The sequence below is a fragment of the Aulonocara stuartgranti genome (assembly GCF_965226115.1).
Source record: "Aulonocara stuartgranti genome assembly, chromosome: 13".
Lineage (NCBI taxonomy): Eukaryota > Metazoa > Chordata > Actinopteri > Cichliformes > Cichlidae > Aulonocara > Aulonocara stuartgranti.
In genome coordinates, this window is record NC_138949.1 from 18,767,473 (window position 1) to 18,785,113 (window position 17,641).

The 17,641-nt window shown below is 39.7% G+C and overlaps 1 protein-coding gene across 3 annotated transcripts in view; it reads right to left on the reverse strand.

The window, feature by feature from the left end:
- LOC309720221 (semaphorin-4G-like) overlaps positions 1–16,233 on the reverse strand; it is a 29,478-nt gene extending 13,245 nt beyond the window's left edge. For all 3 annotated transcript variants that reach the window (XR_014280445.1, XR_014280446.1, XM_082556911.1), the window contains exons 1-3: positions 15,861–16,233; positions 10,219–10,538; positions 2,277–2,425 (exon numbers count right to left, since the gene is read on the reverse strand). Coding sequence is in view for 1 of the 3 variants with exons in the window: in XM_082556911.1 (XP_082413037.1) it covers positions 2,277–2,425; positions 10,219–10,351 (282 nt within the window). In the remaining 2 variants the exon portion in view is untranslated. The remainder of the gene's footprint in view (positions 1–2,276; positions 2,426–10,218; positions 10,539–15,860) is intronic.
- Between the last annotated feature and the right edge of the window lie 1,408 nt (positions 16,234–17,641).

Genomic DNA, 17,641 nt, shown 5'->3' on the forward strand with positions numbered 1-17,641 from the left:
CAATTTTATACATCAAAAACAACACACAATAGCATAGATCACAGACAATATAACACCTCAAACAAGGTTTATAAAACAGCAGTAAAGGTGAGTCATTTAAGCCAGGGTATTTAGTACCCTGTACACTGTAAAATATGGATTTTCTTGTTCAGCTAATTACACTATACCTCTGAAGTTAACAATAAATTTTAGGGATTGGCTCATTTTTTACAGCAGACACCCTTCCCAACGCAACCTTCCCATTTATCCAGGTTTGATACCTGCAGTGAGAGCACACTATTTTATGACTCCCACACACAAGGCTTAGTTTGTGTTTCTTCTTAGCTGCAAAGAGGGAACCTTTCACATGTTAACAAGCATGCTAACTCTTACACTGTCAAAATAAATGAACCTTCCAAAGACATTTATGTTGCTATAATTTTCTATAAATATGTAAGAAATGAATAAATAAACTGAAGAGGACACTGCTGAAAGTCAGCTGAAACATTATGTTTTGCACTGGTGTAGAGGTTGGCATAAAACTTCCCGAATTCGCCTCAGAAGCAAAATTCCCACCTTTCACAACTGGGACTAAACATAAAGACAGGTTTATGCAGGGTGTCACAACCCCTGCTAGATAAATATGGTCCAAATAGGAGTCGAAAATTACACGGAAAAGGTTTCATGTTGAGTCTGTTTACTCAACAAGAATTTATGTGTTTTGTGAAGGTATAACACACGGCGCTGAAGCTTGAATTTTACTGTTGACCTCACAGGAGTATTAGTAACAAGTAGCTGAAGAGGACGAGTCAAGTTTCCTGAACACTTTCAAAGTAAAGTCAACACCAGTGCAGAAAAATCTATTAAATCATGTTGCCTTGATATTTTGACTTTTTTCAATTTTTTTCCATAGCGTACCAGTCAGTCACCTCTTTGTGTGGAAAGAGCAATTCCAAAGTTGTAATGTAGATGAGTTCCTATGAAGGAAGTCCAAGTAGTGTCTAGCCACGGGCAATTACTATTGCCTGTGCATATTCGCATATTCGTGCTCCGCTAACCAACCCTGCAAATGTCCAACAGTGATGAATGAGGTTTTACATTTAATGAAATGATTAACAGTAAACTCCTTTTTAGATGCGCAAAAGACATATGGAGCAGGGTTTTCAGTTCTTACTGAAGACAGTCAACACTAATTACCTTATTCTAGAGCACACAGTGCTGAAAGTCGACACAAACTGAAGGCAATATTTAAGAGTGCTGATTTTAACTCTAGTGGTCCTGGTGGGGTAATGCTAAGAATATTTGATTGAATACAGGTCTCGGAGTTATGTTCGAAATTTCACAGAGGGCAGGAGATACGCTCGCTGCAGCTTCCCTGTCAGAAATACAAAACAGACTATGATGAAAATTTGATGCCTTCTTTATGAACAACAGCCGCCGTACCTGTGTGAAAGCGTATGTGCTTCCTACTGCTTTTAAATATTTCAAGACTGCTTAACATATGAACAAAATTGCATTCTTTTGTGAAAGCAGCAAAGCAACGGGGTGCTCCATAGCTGAGCATGTAAAATTCTGAATAGCCATTTAACAAAGCTGTAGATATATTTTTTCACAGATGAATTAACTTCAGTCGTTAATGGTGCAAAAAATGGGGTTAGCAGAACGAAAATTACAAATTTGATGTTGATAATAAAAGGAAAATGTCTTACAGTCACCAACCCTACCGTTATATTAGCCCATGATATTAATTAGCATCTGAATTTGCTTCTTTGTCCAAAAAAGACCATTTGTTCGGGCTGTAATAGCAATTTATGTCTAACGAAAGATCCCAGAGTTGAGATTGATATTCACAATTTTGCATTTGGAACAGTTTTAAAGTCTGTGAGTGTAAAAAGCAGCGCAGAAATGATCTATAAGTTATGCTAATTACTGCATGAATTAGGAAACTATTTCTGTGTCAACATACACTAGTGGTATCGCCATAAATTCTGGATCTATTTAAAGTGAGATGATCCAGCAGCTGATTCTTCACCGTTTTCTATTTAATGTATTAATTTATGCAGCAAGATAGTCCTGTGAGTTATTGTGTTAAAAATAATACAAGTACACACACACACAGACACACACATACAGAACCAAAACTAGTGACAGAGGAATGTTTTTGCCTCAGACTGAAATATTGTTGCCTCAAAAGGTTCCTGCGATGTTGAATGCAAATGAGGCTGTGGCAGAGGTAAGGATGTGGCAGCTGAGGCACACAACATGCAGCAAGATGGAAAACAAACAAACAAACTCACAGTGAGAGCAGAGCTGGCTGAGATGTCAGAGGCATTGAGAGCGAATACGGCCCCACGGGCCCCGACGTACAGACGCTCACTGTCAGCCTCCAGCAACATGGTGCTGTAGTTGACTGCAGACGACTGGAAATGCCTGCAGCCTCGGAGACCTAGGAGAGTAGAGGAGAGAGGACGTTAATGATTGTGGCCTTCTGTAACTCCTTAACACTACTTTTTTTTTTCTAAATGTATAACGGCTCCTAATGACCTTAAAAACTCTTTAGAGACATTAATTGGTCAAACATACTCTTTATTATATGAACAGCAGTTTGGCACAAAGAATATGGATTTGGAATGGATTTGCCATCCATTGGAGGACTGGTAGGTTTAACCACCTTTTTTTCTGGGTGATATCAACCATAACCGTGTATGTATGCCTACATATTAATAATGGATTGGATTTATATAGCACTTTTCAAGGCACCCAAAGCGCTTTACAATGCCACTATTCATTCACTCTCACATTCACACACTGGTGGAGGCAGCTACGGTTGTAGCCACAGCTGCCCTGGGGCAGACTGACAGAAGCGAGGCTGCCATATCGCGCCATCGGCCCCTCTGGCCAACACCAGTAGGCGGTAGGGTAAAGTGTCTTGCCCAAGGACACAACGACCAGGACAGAGAGCCCGGGGATCGAACCGCCGACCTTCCGGTTACAGATACGCTTCCCAACCCCCTGAGCCACGGTCGCCCCACCTGGGTATCTCAGCATGAACACCATCCGTCTCTATGGGAACAACTGTAGGTACAGGCATCTTCTGTGCACGGTTACCCATCCTGAAATTCCCAGCAATGGGCAAAATTGTCTGCTGAAGTATTTTCAGAACCAATTACTGTAATTTGTATGTCAAAATCAAGCAATTTCGAGTGCCATTTGGATGTTTAGGTGATAAATTGAAGCAAAAATAATGAATGAAGCCACACTGTCCCTGAAAGCCTTTAGAAAGTCGTGGCCATCACAGCGGGACATATTAAAAGCTGTAGAGTGATAGCGTTTTCAATCAAACCTGACTGAGGTAAAAGGTGAAACAGAATTTTATCTTCTTTGATGGATTTCTTTGCTGTGGGATTTTTCAAACACTGGGGCAAAGTGGTAAGAAGACCTTCTTCTTTGATTTTTGAGAGAGTTCTTTGAAAAACGTTGATTTTTTTTTTTTAAAGTGAGGTAGAGACAACTGTTAAATTTCAATCTGCTGGTGTCGTGGCTGAAAAAAAAAAACTTCTTTGCAATCAGAATCGGCTTTATTAGCCAGGAATGTGCACAAATACAAGGAATTGGGCTACATGTTCTTCTTTGCCTTCTTCACAGACAGTACCAACATGTACAGCATAGTCCAGACTGCAAAGATGTTGGAATAAATTATGGAATAATTGAAGGATGGATAACTTGTTGCTATAGATACAGTATATAGATTTAAACTTGACAGTATATTGGTATATACAACCAACAAGACATGCATCAGGCTTTGGTTGTGTAGCAGGTATGGTGAATGTTTAAGCAGAGACAATATGCGAGTGATCTAGTGATCTAATGATCGAGTGATAGCCTGTGGAAAGAAATTCGTTTTGTGGTATATATCTTAGAGCTAGTGATCGTTAACTCTTTATCTATTCGGGAAGTTTTATGCCAAGCTGTGACTAAGAAAAACCACTAGAGCACACACAAACAGAATGACACTTAAAATAGCCGTGAACAGAAAACAAATTTTAAGAAAATACATCAAATACTTTCACTTTAATACCATGAATACTTCATAAGTCTTGCGGCAAACCAATGGATCAACAGACTACACAATCCTATCACCAGGTCTGCTAAAACAAATACCCCCAAAAATCTGGTGGTTCCAGTATTATCAATGTAAGAATTCGCAGGTTTTCTTGCACTCGTTGAATACTAAATTGTATCTTTACTCTGAGGTAGAAAAGGGTTTAAGGTGACGGTTGTGACTTTCATACACACAAACAGATGAGCTGTGATAGTCACCGCGTTACACTCAAATGATTTGTTAAACACTTTCCATCCTCAGGTTAAGCCCAGTTGTCCCAGATTTTATTTTGGTGTCATTAACCCTTTAAGACCTACCATAGAACCAAGTCCGCCAGAGCTTATATTATATTTTTACATGCTGTGGAGCCATTTTTGGGAGCATTTCAAGTTGCTATACATCAATACAACCATTATAGCCCAAACTTTAATAATATGTCTGCATTAGGTGCATAGTAATTACATAAATTGCAAAAAAGTGCAATAAACTACAAAAAAATTGAAAATCGTTTTTGTTTTTTTAACATATATTTCTAGTTAGAGAAATTTAAGAGGCTCATCCCTCAAAACTGTAAATACAAAAAAGTTGCACAAACTAGTTTCCCACCACAGGAAATTTATTTTGAGTGTCTTCATAGTTTTATTTTTGAAATACACCAATTTTTATACACTGCAGGAAAAACGAAAATAAATATTATAGTGCAAATTTGCAAAATAACAGCATATGCATCACAATAAACTATTTCCAGCAGTGCAATATGAGTCCTAAGCATCCCAGAAACGACACAGAAAGTCATAAACTCAAACATAACTTTTTAAAACACAAGTATAGGCTCATAAGGCCCCGATCGTAAAAAAACTACATTTCCGCAAAATGACGTCACTTCCGGTTTCGGGCAGGTCATGCGGTCATGTGATAGTGGACGTAGGAAGTGTTACAAACAGCTGATCGGATCGGCGAAGCGTGTTTCTGGAATATCATGTTTTTGTTGCTGCAAGTGATTTTTATGCAGTTTTTGCAAAGCTATATGTGGAAGGAAACTGTGACCTAGGACAAGCTGATGGCATAAGATGTAAGTACAACTCCTCCGGTTTCATATGCAAAAAAAATTATTGCGCTAGCTTACTTGGTTGCAGAGCTACCGGGATTTAAAAATAGTTACGCAAAATGGAGCGTGCCCGCTCTGATCGGCTGTAAAGGGTTAAAAGCATGAAGTTGAAAATTAGTCTTTCCTAAAGCAAAACAGATTTTTCTTGTCTGTTTTTCAGTCGTTGATGTTTTCTGATCAATTTTAAAGCATGAATGTTAGACAAATTATGATTACACATGGTCACAGTTTTCATAAACTACCACACAGACTTGTTCATGAAATACTTGAGGTATTCTTTTAATTTATTTGTTTGTTTGTTTATAAATGGGACCTCACTTTCTGAAGTATTTAAAGGAACAGTTCACCAGTTAGTTAGATCTTGACGAGGAGACGTTTTGCTCACGCTGCTGCATGGTGCAGTTGATCAGTAGTCTAACACCACTGTGAGTACCCTTGCACATGCCTACACTTCTTGGAAACAAAGAGCCCAAGTACATGACTACCATTGTGATGCACCTTTTTTATTTAACATCTAATTAAGATATCTGACGTGCCTGTGCAGGTTTTACAATCAGCACAATAATTAAGCCATATAAATGTAGAAGTGAGCCGCTTTTTATGACTGCTATTGACTACGAGAGACAAATTTTAAATTGCCAGACTTCCTGGATCCTCAGCCAATTCACTTTCCCCTGAAGATTGCATGGTTAGCTCAAAGTAAGCCGTCATTAAGATTCCTATCAGCTGCTGCGAAACACAATCCACTCTGCTCACTTCAGCAGCAGCAAAAGTCAGATGCCATCCCAAGCTGGTGATCAGGCGCCTGCTTTTCTCTCCTATTCTCAGCAGGAGGAGAAAGGTTATCATCCGTACGGTCTTTTCAGAGTAACAACCTTTCCTATGTGATACTAGTACCTCATTGTGACTAAATACAATGAGTTATTGCAGAGACAGTGCCTACGTTTCAAGCGTGTAATCCAGGCATTAGGGCACACAATGAACTGTGTGTGTAAGCTTGTGCGACAGGCATGCCAGGTAACTGGAAACAGAGCAGCAGAGGGAGGGTTTATCTGGGATTTATTACAATGAAATAACATCCCGAGTCACAGGTTAGCCTCGGCTTACAAGATCGGGTGAGAACAGGCACATTTGAGTTAGTCTACAGGGAAAGAAAAGGTGCGAACTCAGATACTGTTATTCACTCAGCAAACACTTGGAGGGATCTCAGCTGATTGTACAGCACGTTGTGTTCAGGGACGCCAGCATACTCTATGAACATCAAGGCGCTGGACTGTGACGTGGCAACGGAATTGCATACAAACTTACACCGAGTCTCAGGCGTGTTTATGGCTGAGAGAAGGCAAATAAAATGTGTGCAACATTCCTAAATACGAGCGTCTAAGAGGAGGCAAATTCCCGAAATACCCAACAGGTTAACTCAGTGGGTGTAATAAAAGTGCATTTACATGTACTGCCAATTTATTAGTGTTTTCTGCACCATGGCCCTTCACTGTGGTGCCAGCTTTTAATCTTTCAGCTGCTCCAAACTGTCTGAGTGCCGAAAGACATCAAATTAATTATCTTTAAACACACCTGAATGATTTAACCTTGCTTAAGAGAAAAAAGGGAACGTTTAAGCCCAAGCATGAGAGACTGGGAGTCACTGTAGATGTATGTGTAACTTCTCTTGCCCCTTTTGGTTTCTGTAGCTTTGACTTTAGGTTGCCAGGGAACACAGCGATTAAAAGGATTAGAGGTAAGTTTGCATATCGAAGGCTTCCCATCAGTAGGAGGGACGCCAAAGAAAAAAAAAAAAAAAGAGGTGGAGGCAATATAAAGAAATGGAAAAAGAGGGCAGTGAACCAGAAAAAGTACAAACTAATGAAGAAAAATCAGGCAAAAGAGCTTAAGTGTAAAGGCAGAGCGATGAGGAGAGGTGGGGGAAGAGGATAGAAGTGTGAGGGGGTGAGCTGTGTGGGAGGACCTGTGGGCTTGAGTGAGCTCAAACCGATGATTAAACTGATGATGAAAGTGAGATATAAACATATCAAGAATTGTAAAAAGATGGGCATGGGATGAGTGTAAGCAGGTGACGTGCTTTGTGAAGTACAACTGTTTAGAAAAAGAAGAAGAGTGATACTGCTTTATGAGTATTTCTAGCAGAAGGAAATGTGGGCGCCATTCAAAGTGGAAACGTGAGAAAATTTCTTGCACACATCTGTGCGTCGACAAATAAAGTCCGGGATCAGACGGCACTGCACGCTTTGCCATACGTGAACTAAAGGAAAAAATGCTCTATACCGTTGACTTGTGCAATACCACAACAGTTGTCATGGTTACGGTGCTTCTCAACTACCTATGGCGGTGTCGGGCGCCCTGGATGCTCCGCAGGGAGCCCAACGTACACCGTACACTCATCTGCTTCTGTCTCTGCAGCACCTCAGGCTACATGCCATCACTCATGAGGTAAGTAAATAATAATCACAGCCGGATAAAATAAATCCTCATGGTTAACAGAAGAAGCAGGTGTTAGAGGAAAGTGAGGGTATATTAAACTCTGTGTGCACACATTGAGGTATAGAGGAGCGAGTGGAGAGAAACAGAAAAGCATTGCTTCGGGAGATAATGAGGGATAAAATGCTATGAAAGAGAAGAAAGAAAACTAGATGGAGAAAGGGGCAGAGAAAGAAAAAGGGACAAGTGAGGAGTTTTTTTGTAAAAGTCTACTTTTAGAAAACAATCAGCAGCTTTCTAATAAAAAAAGATGACTGATGACTGCACGTAAAGAGCGAAATAAATACGGAGTTATGAGTCATCTTCAGCTATTTATCTACAGTTCAAACGTTTGTGCAATGCTTGGAAATCCAAGGATTTCTGCAGCAATTAGTCATTAAAATGTGGTCTGATTTACATCTCAGTCAGTGGTACATTTTCACATCTTTACAACGGGTGATCAGTTCAGGATGAATAACAAAAGTGAACCCCTGTGCCAAGGCAATATCTATGGAAGCTCGTTTCTGCCACTAAATAAAAACAAAAAACCTAGTATCCATAAATCGAAATTTCGAGTTATGTTCTCTAAATTTCGAGTTAGCTCTGCCAATCAAAAATCTACGTGAATGAAGTCGCTTTCTTGTTACCCGGAAGCATTTGGCGCAGAGGAACGCGCACTCAAAAACGGATCCCAACAAATTGGCGCTTTCGCGAGTACGTTTGCTGATAGTAACGCCATGTGATTCAGCTAAAAACACAGGGATTTCATCATTTGTGAAGCCACGCTGAAAACACTCAGCAATCTGTGCATTCACGACTGGATGTAATACCAGTAGCTTAGCTGTAGCATTTGTAGCTGAGGACTTCAGCTTCCGGGTAACAAGGAAATGACATCATTCACGTAGATTACTGATTGGCAGTGCTTACTCGAAATTTTGAGTTACTTTTCTCAAAATTTTGAGTTAAGAAATCGAAATTTCGAGTTAATATGCCGAAATTTAGAGAAAGTAACTCGAAATTTCGAGAAAATAACTTGAAATTTTGAGTTATGGATCCTTTTTTTTTTTTGTAGTGGCGGAAACAGGCTTCCATAAATATCACCCATTGGTTTAGGAATTCCTAGTCAAAGCCTTGAGATGAGCATTCGAGCCATTTTTGGAGATTAGATAAGTGATAAGCTGGGGGTGAATCTGACAATATGGTAGCAACTTGTTACTTTAAATGGAAACACGTGTGTTCACAGTGAGACAAAAATATATATTTATATTATAATTCCATTATTATATCATTCCTGCCTGCATGACTCCTCTATCATACACAGAGCAGTAGTTACACCCTTTTTCTTAAACTTTGTAATAGATTGTATTATTTAATTTAGTTCAGTCTGTTACTGTTCTTATTGTCTTAGAGCAACTGTAAACACATCTTCCTTAGGGATTAATAAAGCATTTTGATTCTGATCAAACTTTTTTTCAACCAGATAGTTAAAGCCCTTAAACACCTTTACTATTAAGACTGGATATTTTATATATCCAGCCTATGCTGGGTTGTTGAAAACACTTTTCCTATTAATAAGGGCACACAAAGTTTGATTTCTGACTAAATCTGCACTTATTAAGAAAAACTGGTAGCTTTAAACAACATTTTTTACAGGACAGTTAAAGGAGCATTAGAGAGATTAGCAGTTTCTTAAAAGCTTACTTCTTCATTTCTAAAAACTGGTCCACAATAACACAAACTGTCTATAAATGAAGAAACTCCAGGAGTGTTGCTACACTCCCTGGGAGTGGGCGTCTTGCAAAGATTACACCAAGAACACAATGTACATTTCTGAAAGAGGTAAAAACAAAACAAAAAAAAAGGGCAGAAATCTTTACTTGCTACTTTCTTTGTTTATGTGTCAATAACGCTGTGCAGGAACGCTTAAAAAAAAAAAAAAAAACGCTTAAAGATTTCAAAAGACAACCGGGATAAATGTTGCTTCGCAATATTTCTGAGATAATGATGGGAAAAAAAAAAAGTTGCACATAAACCAGGAAAAAAGAAATGCACTGCACACCAGAACCAATACCTCATCACTATGTCACAGTTTGGGGTTCCCTTGCCATTTCAGAAGCTGGACGCTTTGCTATAATTTATGGGACAACGAATTCAAAACTAAATCAAGCGATTTCTTAGGCCTGAGGTGATGCTACAAGGAGATGACCCAAAATCTGTAAGTACAACAACAACAGAATGCTTTAAAACACAGAAAAGTCATGTGTTATAATGGCAAAGTCAGAGCCCTGCCCTCAACCCCATTTAGACCTGAACAGGGCTGGTCAATTACGACATCCCAGAATTCTCCTGAAGGCTGTCCAAGTCTCAGCAGCTGGTTGAAACAGGCGCCACACGTTACAAAGTTCAAAAGTTCAATTTTCCAACCTGTACTCTGCATGATTATTGAATTTGTTAAAAAAAACAGCTTCTAACAGTTCACTAATGAATGTTGGAATAAACTTCGGTACTGATGATTTTAAAGCAAGGTGCAACACGTGTTCGTGTCTGTCCTTACCGCTGTTTAGCACAGTGACACGTGGAGTCACATCCAGGTCCAGGGGTGTCCTGAACAGGTAGCCGGTTGCCACGGCACACAAGCAGCCCAGCAACAGCAGCAGCTGCACCACAGAGGACACACCTCGCTGCATCTCCACCGAGCACCTCACGGGACAAACACTCTCCGTTCAGGATGTATATGTATATACAGGCATTCACACTGGCATATTCACCCTGTGACTCACATACACCCCTGCACACAAATACACACGCACAAAACAGCACACCGACGCACTCGGACGAAAACAGGCAGCCTCTTGTTCGCCACGCTGAAGGAACCTGAAAAAAAAGAGAAAGAAAGGAAACACACAAAACGAACAGCGTCAGTGGTCTGTGATTAAAAATGTGACACCTTTAAAAAGTCAGAGAAGTTGAGAAAGAAGAAAAGCCGGTAAAGTTAAACAGCAGAGTTCAAACACATTAGATGAGCTGATGTGGAAGGATTTCACAAGGATGACGACAGAGATATGAAAGAGATACAAAGTGGATTTGCTCAGTAAAATATTGGAGGCTTTCGCAGATCAATGCTGCCCTGCGAGACCGGTCTGGCTTTACATGTTGCAAAGAGTGCGATGTGTGAGAGCAGCAGCTGTTGGATACAAACATAGGGCTGAAAATATCATTAACCAAACAACGACTGTCAAACAAGAGCTACGTGCCGATATAACGAGCAAACACTTGCGACGTGAAGCAATCCAGATCGATGAGGTGTGAAGCCAGTTCAAAACAGCAGACATACCTGACAGGAGTCAAATGCATGAGTGGAAAGATTGTGAAATATGATCATTTCAAAGATATGTATGTGTGTGTTGTGATATGAATGCCAATGTTGTTCCGCCAGACCCTCTTACAGAGGGGGAAAGGAGTGACGGTGAGCAGAGGAGAAGGAGGTGGTGTATATGTGTGTGTCTATACCAAGCGCCAGTGCACACACAGGCACTGAGAAAACACTGACAGACGCTCATTACTAGCATTATCCAATTTCATGGTAATGCCATTCTTTCACTTATACCCTTTCTCCGCTTCTCATTAAAAAAGAATCACACGAATAAAACCTTTTGAACTGCTTTCCTGATTCCAAATGTAAACAGTCACACTCTTTAGCGCTTTCTTTTCAATCAAAACCTGCCTCCAGTGCTGCAAACAGGTGACTCTCCAGGGAGCCTGCTTGTTCCTTACATTATGAGCATAGGCATGCACAACACAAATCTATTTACACACACATACAAGGCTGCGGCAAGAAACGGGCAGAAAGGTGAAGCCATTAGCACGAGAAACCGTGTGTGTGCTCTCACAGAAAGTACCAGCAGTCCCTCAAGGCTGACACCATGACAACAGCTGGCTTCGGTGTTGCATAACATTAGAGATGAACACAGCAGCATGCAGGTGCGGACAAAAGAGAAACTACACGAAATGCAAGGCTAACAGTAGGTACACCTACACGCACACAGACAGGTAATTAGACTTTGTGTAATTAGGCTTAAACTCTGTCTCTACAAGCTGCTTTGCAACCCACCTCCACCCCAGCTCCCCCATTTTCATGTAGTCATGTGAAAAACAAAGTTTGCACAGGTCCTTATGCCATCCTGTGAAAAATGACTGCTTTCATAGTTATTAAGGGGGCAAGTAGCAGCCAGGTGCTGCAAATCAAATGCACTTGACCTTTTTAACATTAGCAAGTGTGATCACAAAAACAGAAATTTTGGCAGTTTGCTGGTCTAAAGCATTCAGGTGGATGCAGACTTCTCAGCAAATTCCCCCCTAGATCAGAACTCAGGGGAAAAAACCTAAACCCCAAGAGCAACGTGTGAGACTCTGCCCGCCTCATTTAGCATTTTAAGGTTAAGACAGTCCAATTATAAACAGACTGAACAAGTATGACTTGTTGGGAAGGGCTACCAGAAGAAGGCCTCTTCTTTCTAAAATGAACATAGCAGCATGACTTAGGTTTGCAAAGTTGCATCTGAGCAAACCACAAGACGTCTGGAACAATGTCCAAACACGGCATAGCAGCATAAACACCTCAGCTGTCAAGCACGGTGGTGGTGTGATGATGATTTGGGCTTGTTTTGCAGCCTTTGGTCAGTGTCAGAATTGAACTTGTCCTGCACAGAGTCCTGTGATTCTATAGAATAATCTTGCCAAGGCATTCCCAGAAAAAAGCAATACCACCAAATATAAATGAGTATAACTGAAAATACTCTCTCTTTTTTTTTTTTTTACTAAATAGGGCCTGAGTGAACTTATATATACACACCATACACAACATACATTACAGTCATATAACACACATACAAATAAAGAAAAGTAATTGTCTATAATAACACAGTAGAAAGTTAACAAAAGCACAGACACTTTAAATAATGGGGAAACAGATAATACACAACTCGGCACTTGTTTAATGCACTTCTGAGTCAGGATTGTTTCTGAAACACAATCTGTGTTGGGAAAGCTGCCAAAAGGTTTTGTAGCCACAAGTTTGACCAGCATGTAGAAGGTGCAGCAATAAATAAACATGAAAAATGTTCTGGAATATGTTCTCATATGTGGGGGATATATTGCTCACGCTTGTTTCTTTAATCATTCTAAATGCAGTACTTTGTCAGACCACTCATTTTGATTGTTGTCATTCCATTCAATGGCACTGTGATCACTTCCATAGATATGAACATCCAGTGGGAGCCCTTCTGGAAGCTCTATGATAGTCCAGCAGATGTGTTATCATTCACTGTAATTGGTGATAAATATAAAGGAACCCTGTTGCTATAGGAGATTTCTGGCAATCATATGAAAAAGTGCACATAGGCGCATGTAGTATATAGTAAACCAAACATATTTTTCCCTAACCTAACCAAGATGTTTTAGTGCCTCTCAGACTTGCACAATGATGAACTCAAGACTCATGACTAAAAACCATGTGACTTACACAACTAAAACTCATAATGACGAGCATTCAATGGTGCATAACATTCAAACATAAATCAAACTGTTACAAATATTGCTAGATTATATTTGATTGATGAAAACTGCTTTTTTTTTTTAAGTTGGCTGCATTAAAAAAAGATTCCTAAATGTGAAAACTCCTAAACTCCCTCAACGTGATAGAAAAGAAGAAACAAAGTCCTTTATGCTTCATTCTTTTGACAAAAAAAAAATCGATTAAATCTTCAAAAGCAACAGATTTCAAAGTATTTCTGCTGAACTTGAGTGAATGGCCAGTGGAAAAGAACTATAAATGGGAAAATCTATATAAATAATATAAACCATGTTTTATTATTTCCTGGAGTTAATCCATTTGAGATATACGACACTTCCACCAACCTTAAAGTTCTTATAGGGTTTCACAGCTCTATCTTGCTCCCTTAATGCCAATTTTACTTTGGCAAGAGCTGATTATTTCTGTTGCGTCCCCTCTGAGCATGTGCTAGCCCTCGTGGGAACTGTCAAACACTGAAGGTGCGTCAACTTGGCTTCCACTTTTGTCTGAGCTCCTTCTAAAAGGTGGTGAAGGAGGTGCGCCGAGGGGATCGTAATAAGTCATTCATCTGACTCATGCACACAAAATCCCTCAAATGGGCTGTCATGGTGCAAATCCTTTCAATCAGTCAGCCACAGCGGTCCTGATGTGGTCTAATAATCTTCAGAGGAGCAGGGGTTTGTTCACGCAGAAATGAAACCGTAAGGTGACAGTAAGATAAAGAAAATATGAAAGAGAGGAGAGGAAGCAGTCAGGAAGGAGGTAAAATACTGTCAGAAAGTTCAGCAGTGCAGAGAAAAATCCCATAATTGTCACATTCCCAATTCTCTGTCATCTAAAATCAATTATTCCTGATTTACTCCGAGTACCTCAGACCCCATGAATGCAGGAGCTTTCAGCTGTTAATTGGCCACAGAGCACACCATCAAAACTTTGAGGAAACGCTGAAAGAATGAAATGAGAATGAAATGCTGAAAACGAAATGAGCCGAATCCAGGGGAAATCACAGAGGCTCTACCGCTCACGACCTTCCTAATCTGCCTTCCTCCTGATCTCGCTGCCGGCTTTCTGTCCCATGACATCCATTCACGGAAATGGATTTTATCAGCCAACTGAGGCGTCCATAAACCTGCTAGAAAAGAAAATAGTGGAGCTCCGTGGCGACAGCTCCATCAACAGACAACACTGGTCCCAAAGGACTCCAAACTCTCTGTTGTTGAGTTGGATGTGTGTGCGAGTGGTGAAAAGATTATAGTCAAAGCCACTGAGCTCTGCTTCAACTGGCAGTCAGACTGCTTTAAAACAGTCTTGTTTCACAGAGTGACAAAAGGACGCCAGCTGAACTGAACTCCATTTGTTCAGAGGACTGTAGTATTTACACTTTGTACAATCGGGGTACAATGAGCCCTTTAAACCCACCTTTAACACACTGGAGTCATTCTGACAGAAGCAATGCTTTGTATTATTAAGATTTTGTTTGCCATCATTGATAATCCTGCAGCTTGTTTGTGCTATTTGTCAGAATCTTTCAACTCAGCAGCAGCCTTGCAATTAATTTTAATCTAGTATTTAGGGGGGGAAATATCCAGATTTGCATCAGAAAGCTTCAACAATCTTTCTGCCAGCAACCTTTTCTATCGCTGAGCACTTAAATTTGATGAGGAGACACCCTAAAAAAATAGGATGCATATAGGCATGCAAGTAAAAAGGCAAAACAAGACTTAAAAACACCATAATTCTGTACAAAACACGCAAAATCCTTGATGCAGAAAGAACCAGGAGGCTAATCTGTTAATTTTCATTAATAAAGGGTGGTGACTTCATTCTGGGCTTCCTGTTTTCACACAGCTTTATCAAGTTTGTCCCTTTGGACTGAGCTAAACCTCAATAACAGCAAAATATTGAGTTAGGCCGCTTCTGAAGGCATTACAGAAAACATGGTAAGAAATTACTAAAAATCAACATTTTAATAATGCAGGAACAAACAAACAAACAAACAAAAAACGGCTTACCAATCCTTTGAGTTAAACAAGAAATGACCATCGAGGACACTATCTGCATAACAATACCTAACAACACCTTTCTTTGCACAGGTCTTCCAACAGTTTTCTTCCTCTTACCTCTCAAGTCATGATTTTTTTTATTTTTATTTTTTTTATTTAAATAGACAGGTAGATAAGCGGGTCCACCGGATCCACACAGATTTAAATGCAGGCCTAATGATGATTAGATCACCATGGCTGGACAGGAGATGGCCACCTTTATCAGATCAATCAACCTCTTCCAGCTCCTTAAGTTATAACACAGTATGCTCTCAATTAAGGCTCAATTTTAACACAGAAATGAACCGAAATGATTTATTTTTAATGTAAATGAGAAAAAGAAAGAAGAAAAATAGACAGGTAAGTATTCTTAAACATGCAGGAAATATAATGTAGGAAATCTGTATAACAATAACTGAAAGGAGTAGTTTGTTTAAAGAGAATCACGCTGTAGACACTCTTACTATAGCACCGCCGTTGACACTAAAGAGATATAAAGGTATTATCACGGGAGCCTAAATCATATATTTGGTAGGTATCTCGTATCCCTGCAGAGATCGGGTAGTGTGTCGGCTGTCTTACCTGTATTCGTGCGCAGAAAAAGATATGTATGTTTCTTCGAGCTTCAGATAATCCAAGTGGACTTTACACTCCTGCCTGTGCACTCTCGCAAACACCCGCTGAAAGACACGCAGCACTGACAGAGGCGCAGACTCGCAGCTCGTCCACTCAGCTGCCGTCACAGGTGGCACGCCCTCCCGCAACGCTTACTTATTTTTTTATTTACGTTGAATCAAGAGATATCTTTGGCTTTTTATCACCGGTTATACTGCTGTTATACTTCTTCACTATCCCATCAAACACCTCCACTTGGAGTTGCGGTGCAGAGGTAAAGTGGAGGTTAAAAAGGTGGGCAACAAAAAGCAACAGAGTTCATTTAAAGTTGTGCCGTGGCTCCACACTGACACCTAGCGGACATGGATAAAATTACACAGAGCTGAGCTGACAAGTTTTACAAGTTTACTTTTATAAGCAGATTTTTAAAAAAGAATCTGGGACTTTTACAAGTGTTGGTGTTAATTGATGTGCACAGTAAATAAAATTAATATAAAATTTAAGTTATTTTGTTAGATATTTGTATTTTTGGTATTTTCTGACAAAGAGAAAAAGATTATGTTAAGCTATTTATTTAGCATTTAATGCTGTTTGTAAATTTAATCAGTATACAGTTAACTCCCTTAAATGCTTTTAAAATAGTCCGAGGGAAAACCAATTCAACAATATCTATTAATCTCTATTTTGAATACATCGTATGAGAAAATAGAGATTATATCTCACTTTATGAGTAGATTTTGTCATGCTTACAAGTACGAAAGATAAAGTTTCTTCAGTAGCTCATCTCTAAGATGTAGACACGCACTCTCACTCTCTCTCTCTCTCTCTCTCTCTCTCTCTCACACACACACACACACACACACACACACACACACACACACACACACACACACACAGCCTGTCGACCTTCAGTTTGTTCATGAGAGACTGCAGCAGTCCCGCTCCCTGCAGCACATTTTCTCCTGTTTTCCCGACTGTCTGGAGAAAAACAAACCACTCTCTGTAATACAAAATGATGCCGTTCAGCTTTACACAGACTCTACCACTGTCTGTTACATTAGTCTTATAATGATAATCCTGGTTGTAATAAGGTAAGGTCACAAATTACTAAGGTTGTCCTTAGTTTCAATACTAATGCAAAACAAAAATAATAAAAAAAATTAATAAATAAACAAATAAAAGAAAAAAACTACAAAAAACCCCATAAAAGTTCATTAAAAATAATATTTTACTGATAAAAAATAAAAGCTTTAAGAGTTTAATAAAACTACAAAAAAAAATGTAAATGTTCTGACGAGACTTTCATTCATATGTTGAGACGCAGATAGTTGATTAAGCCATCGGCTTATTGAAGCACCAGGAGATTGCAGGTGTGCCTCAACCAGGCAGGATGGGTCTTGGATGGTGACCCACACCCAAGGTTTGGTCCAAAGCTCCCAAGAAGAAGAGAAAAGATCTGGTGACCTCTGAGGTGATGCAGGTGGAAGAGGACTCATAAAAAATCAAGGCTGTTGGCCAGCATCAAGGGAGATGGACAGCCTGGGAAGTGATACTCAACAGAACGACCATGTGGGCCTTTCTGTTGAGGCTGCCGGTATAGTAGGGCTGCTCGATTATGGCAAAAATGATAATCACGATTATTTTCACTGAAATTGAGATCGCGATTATTTGACGATATTTATTTAACCCTTTAAGACCTACTATAGAACCAAGTCCGCCAGAGCTTATATTATTTTTTTACATGTTGT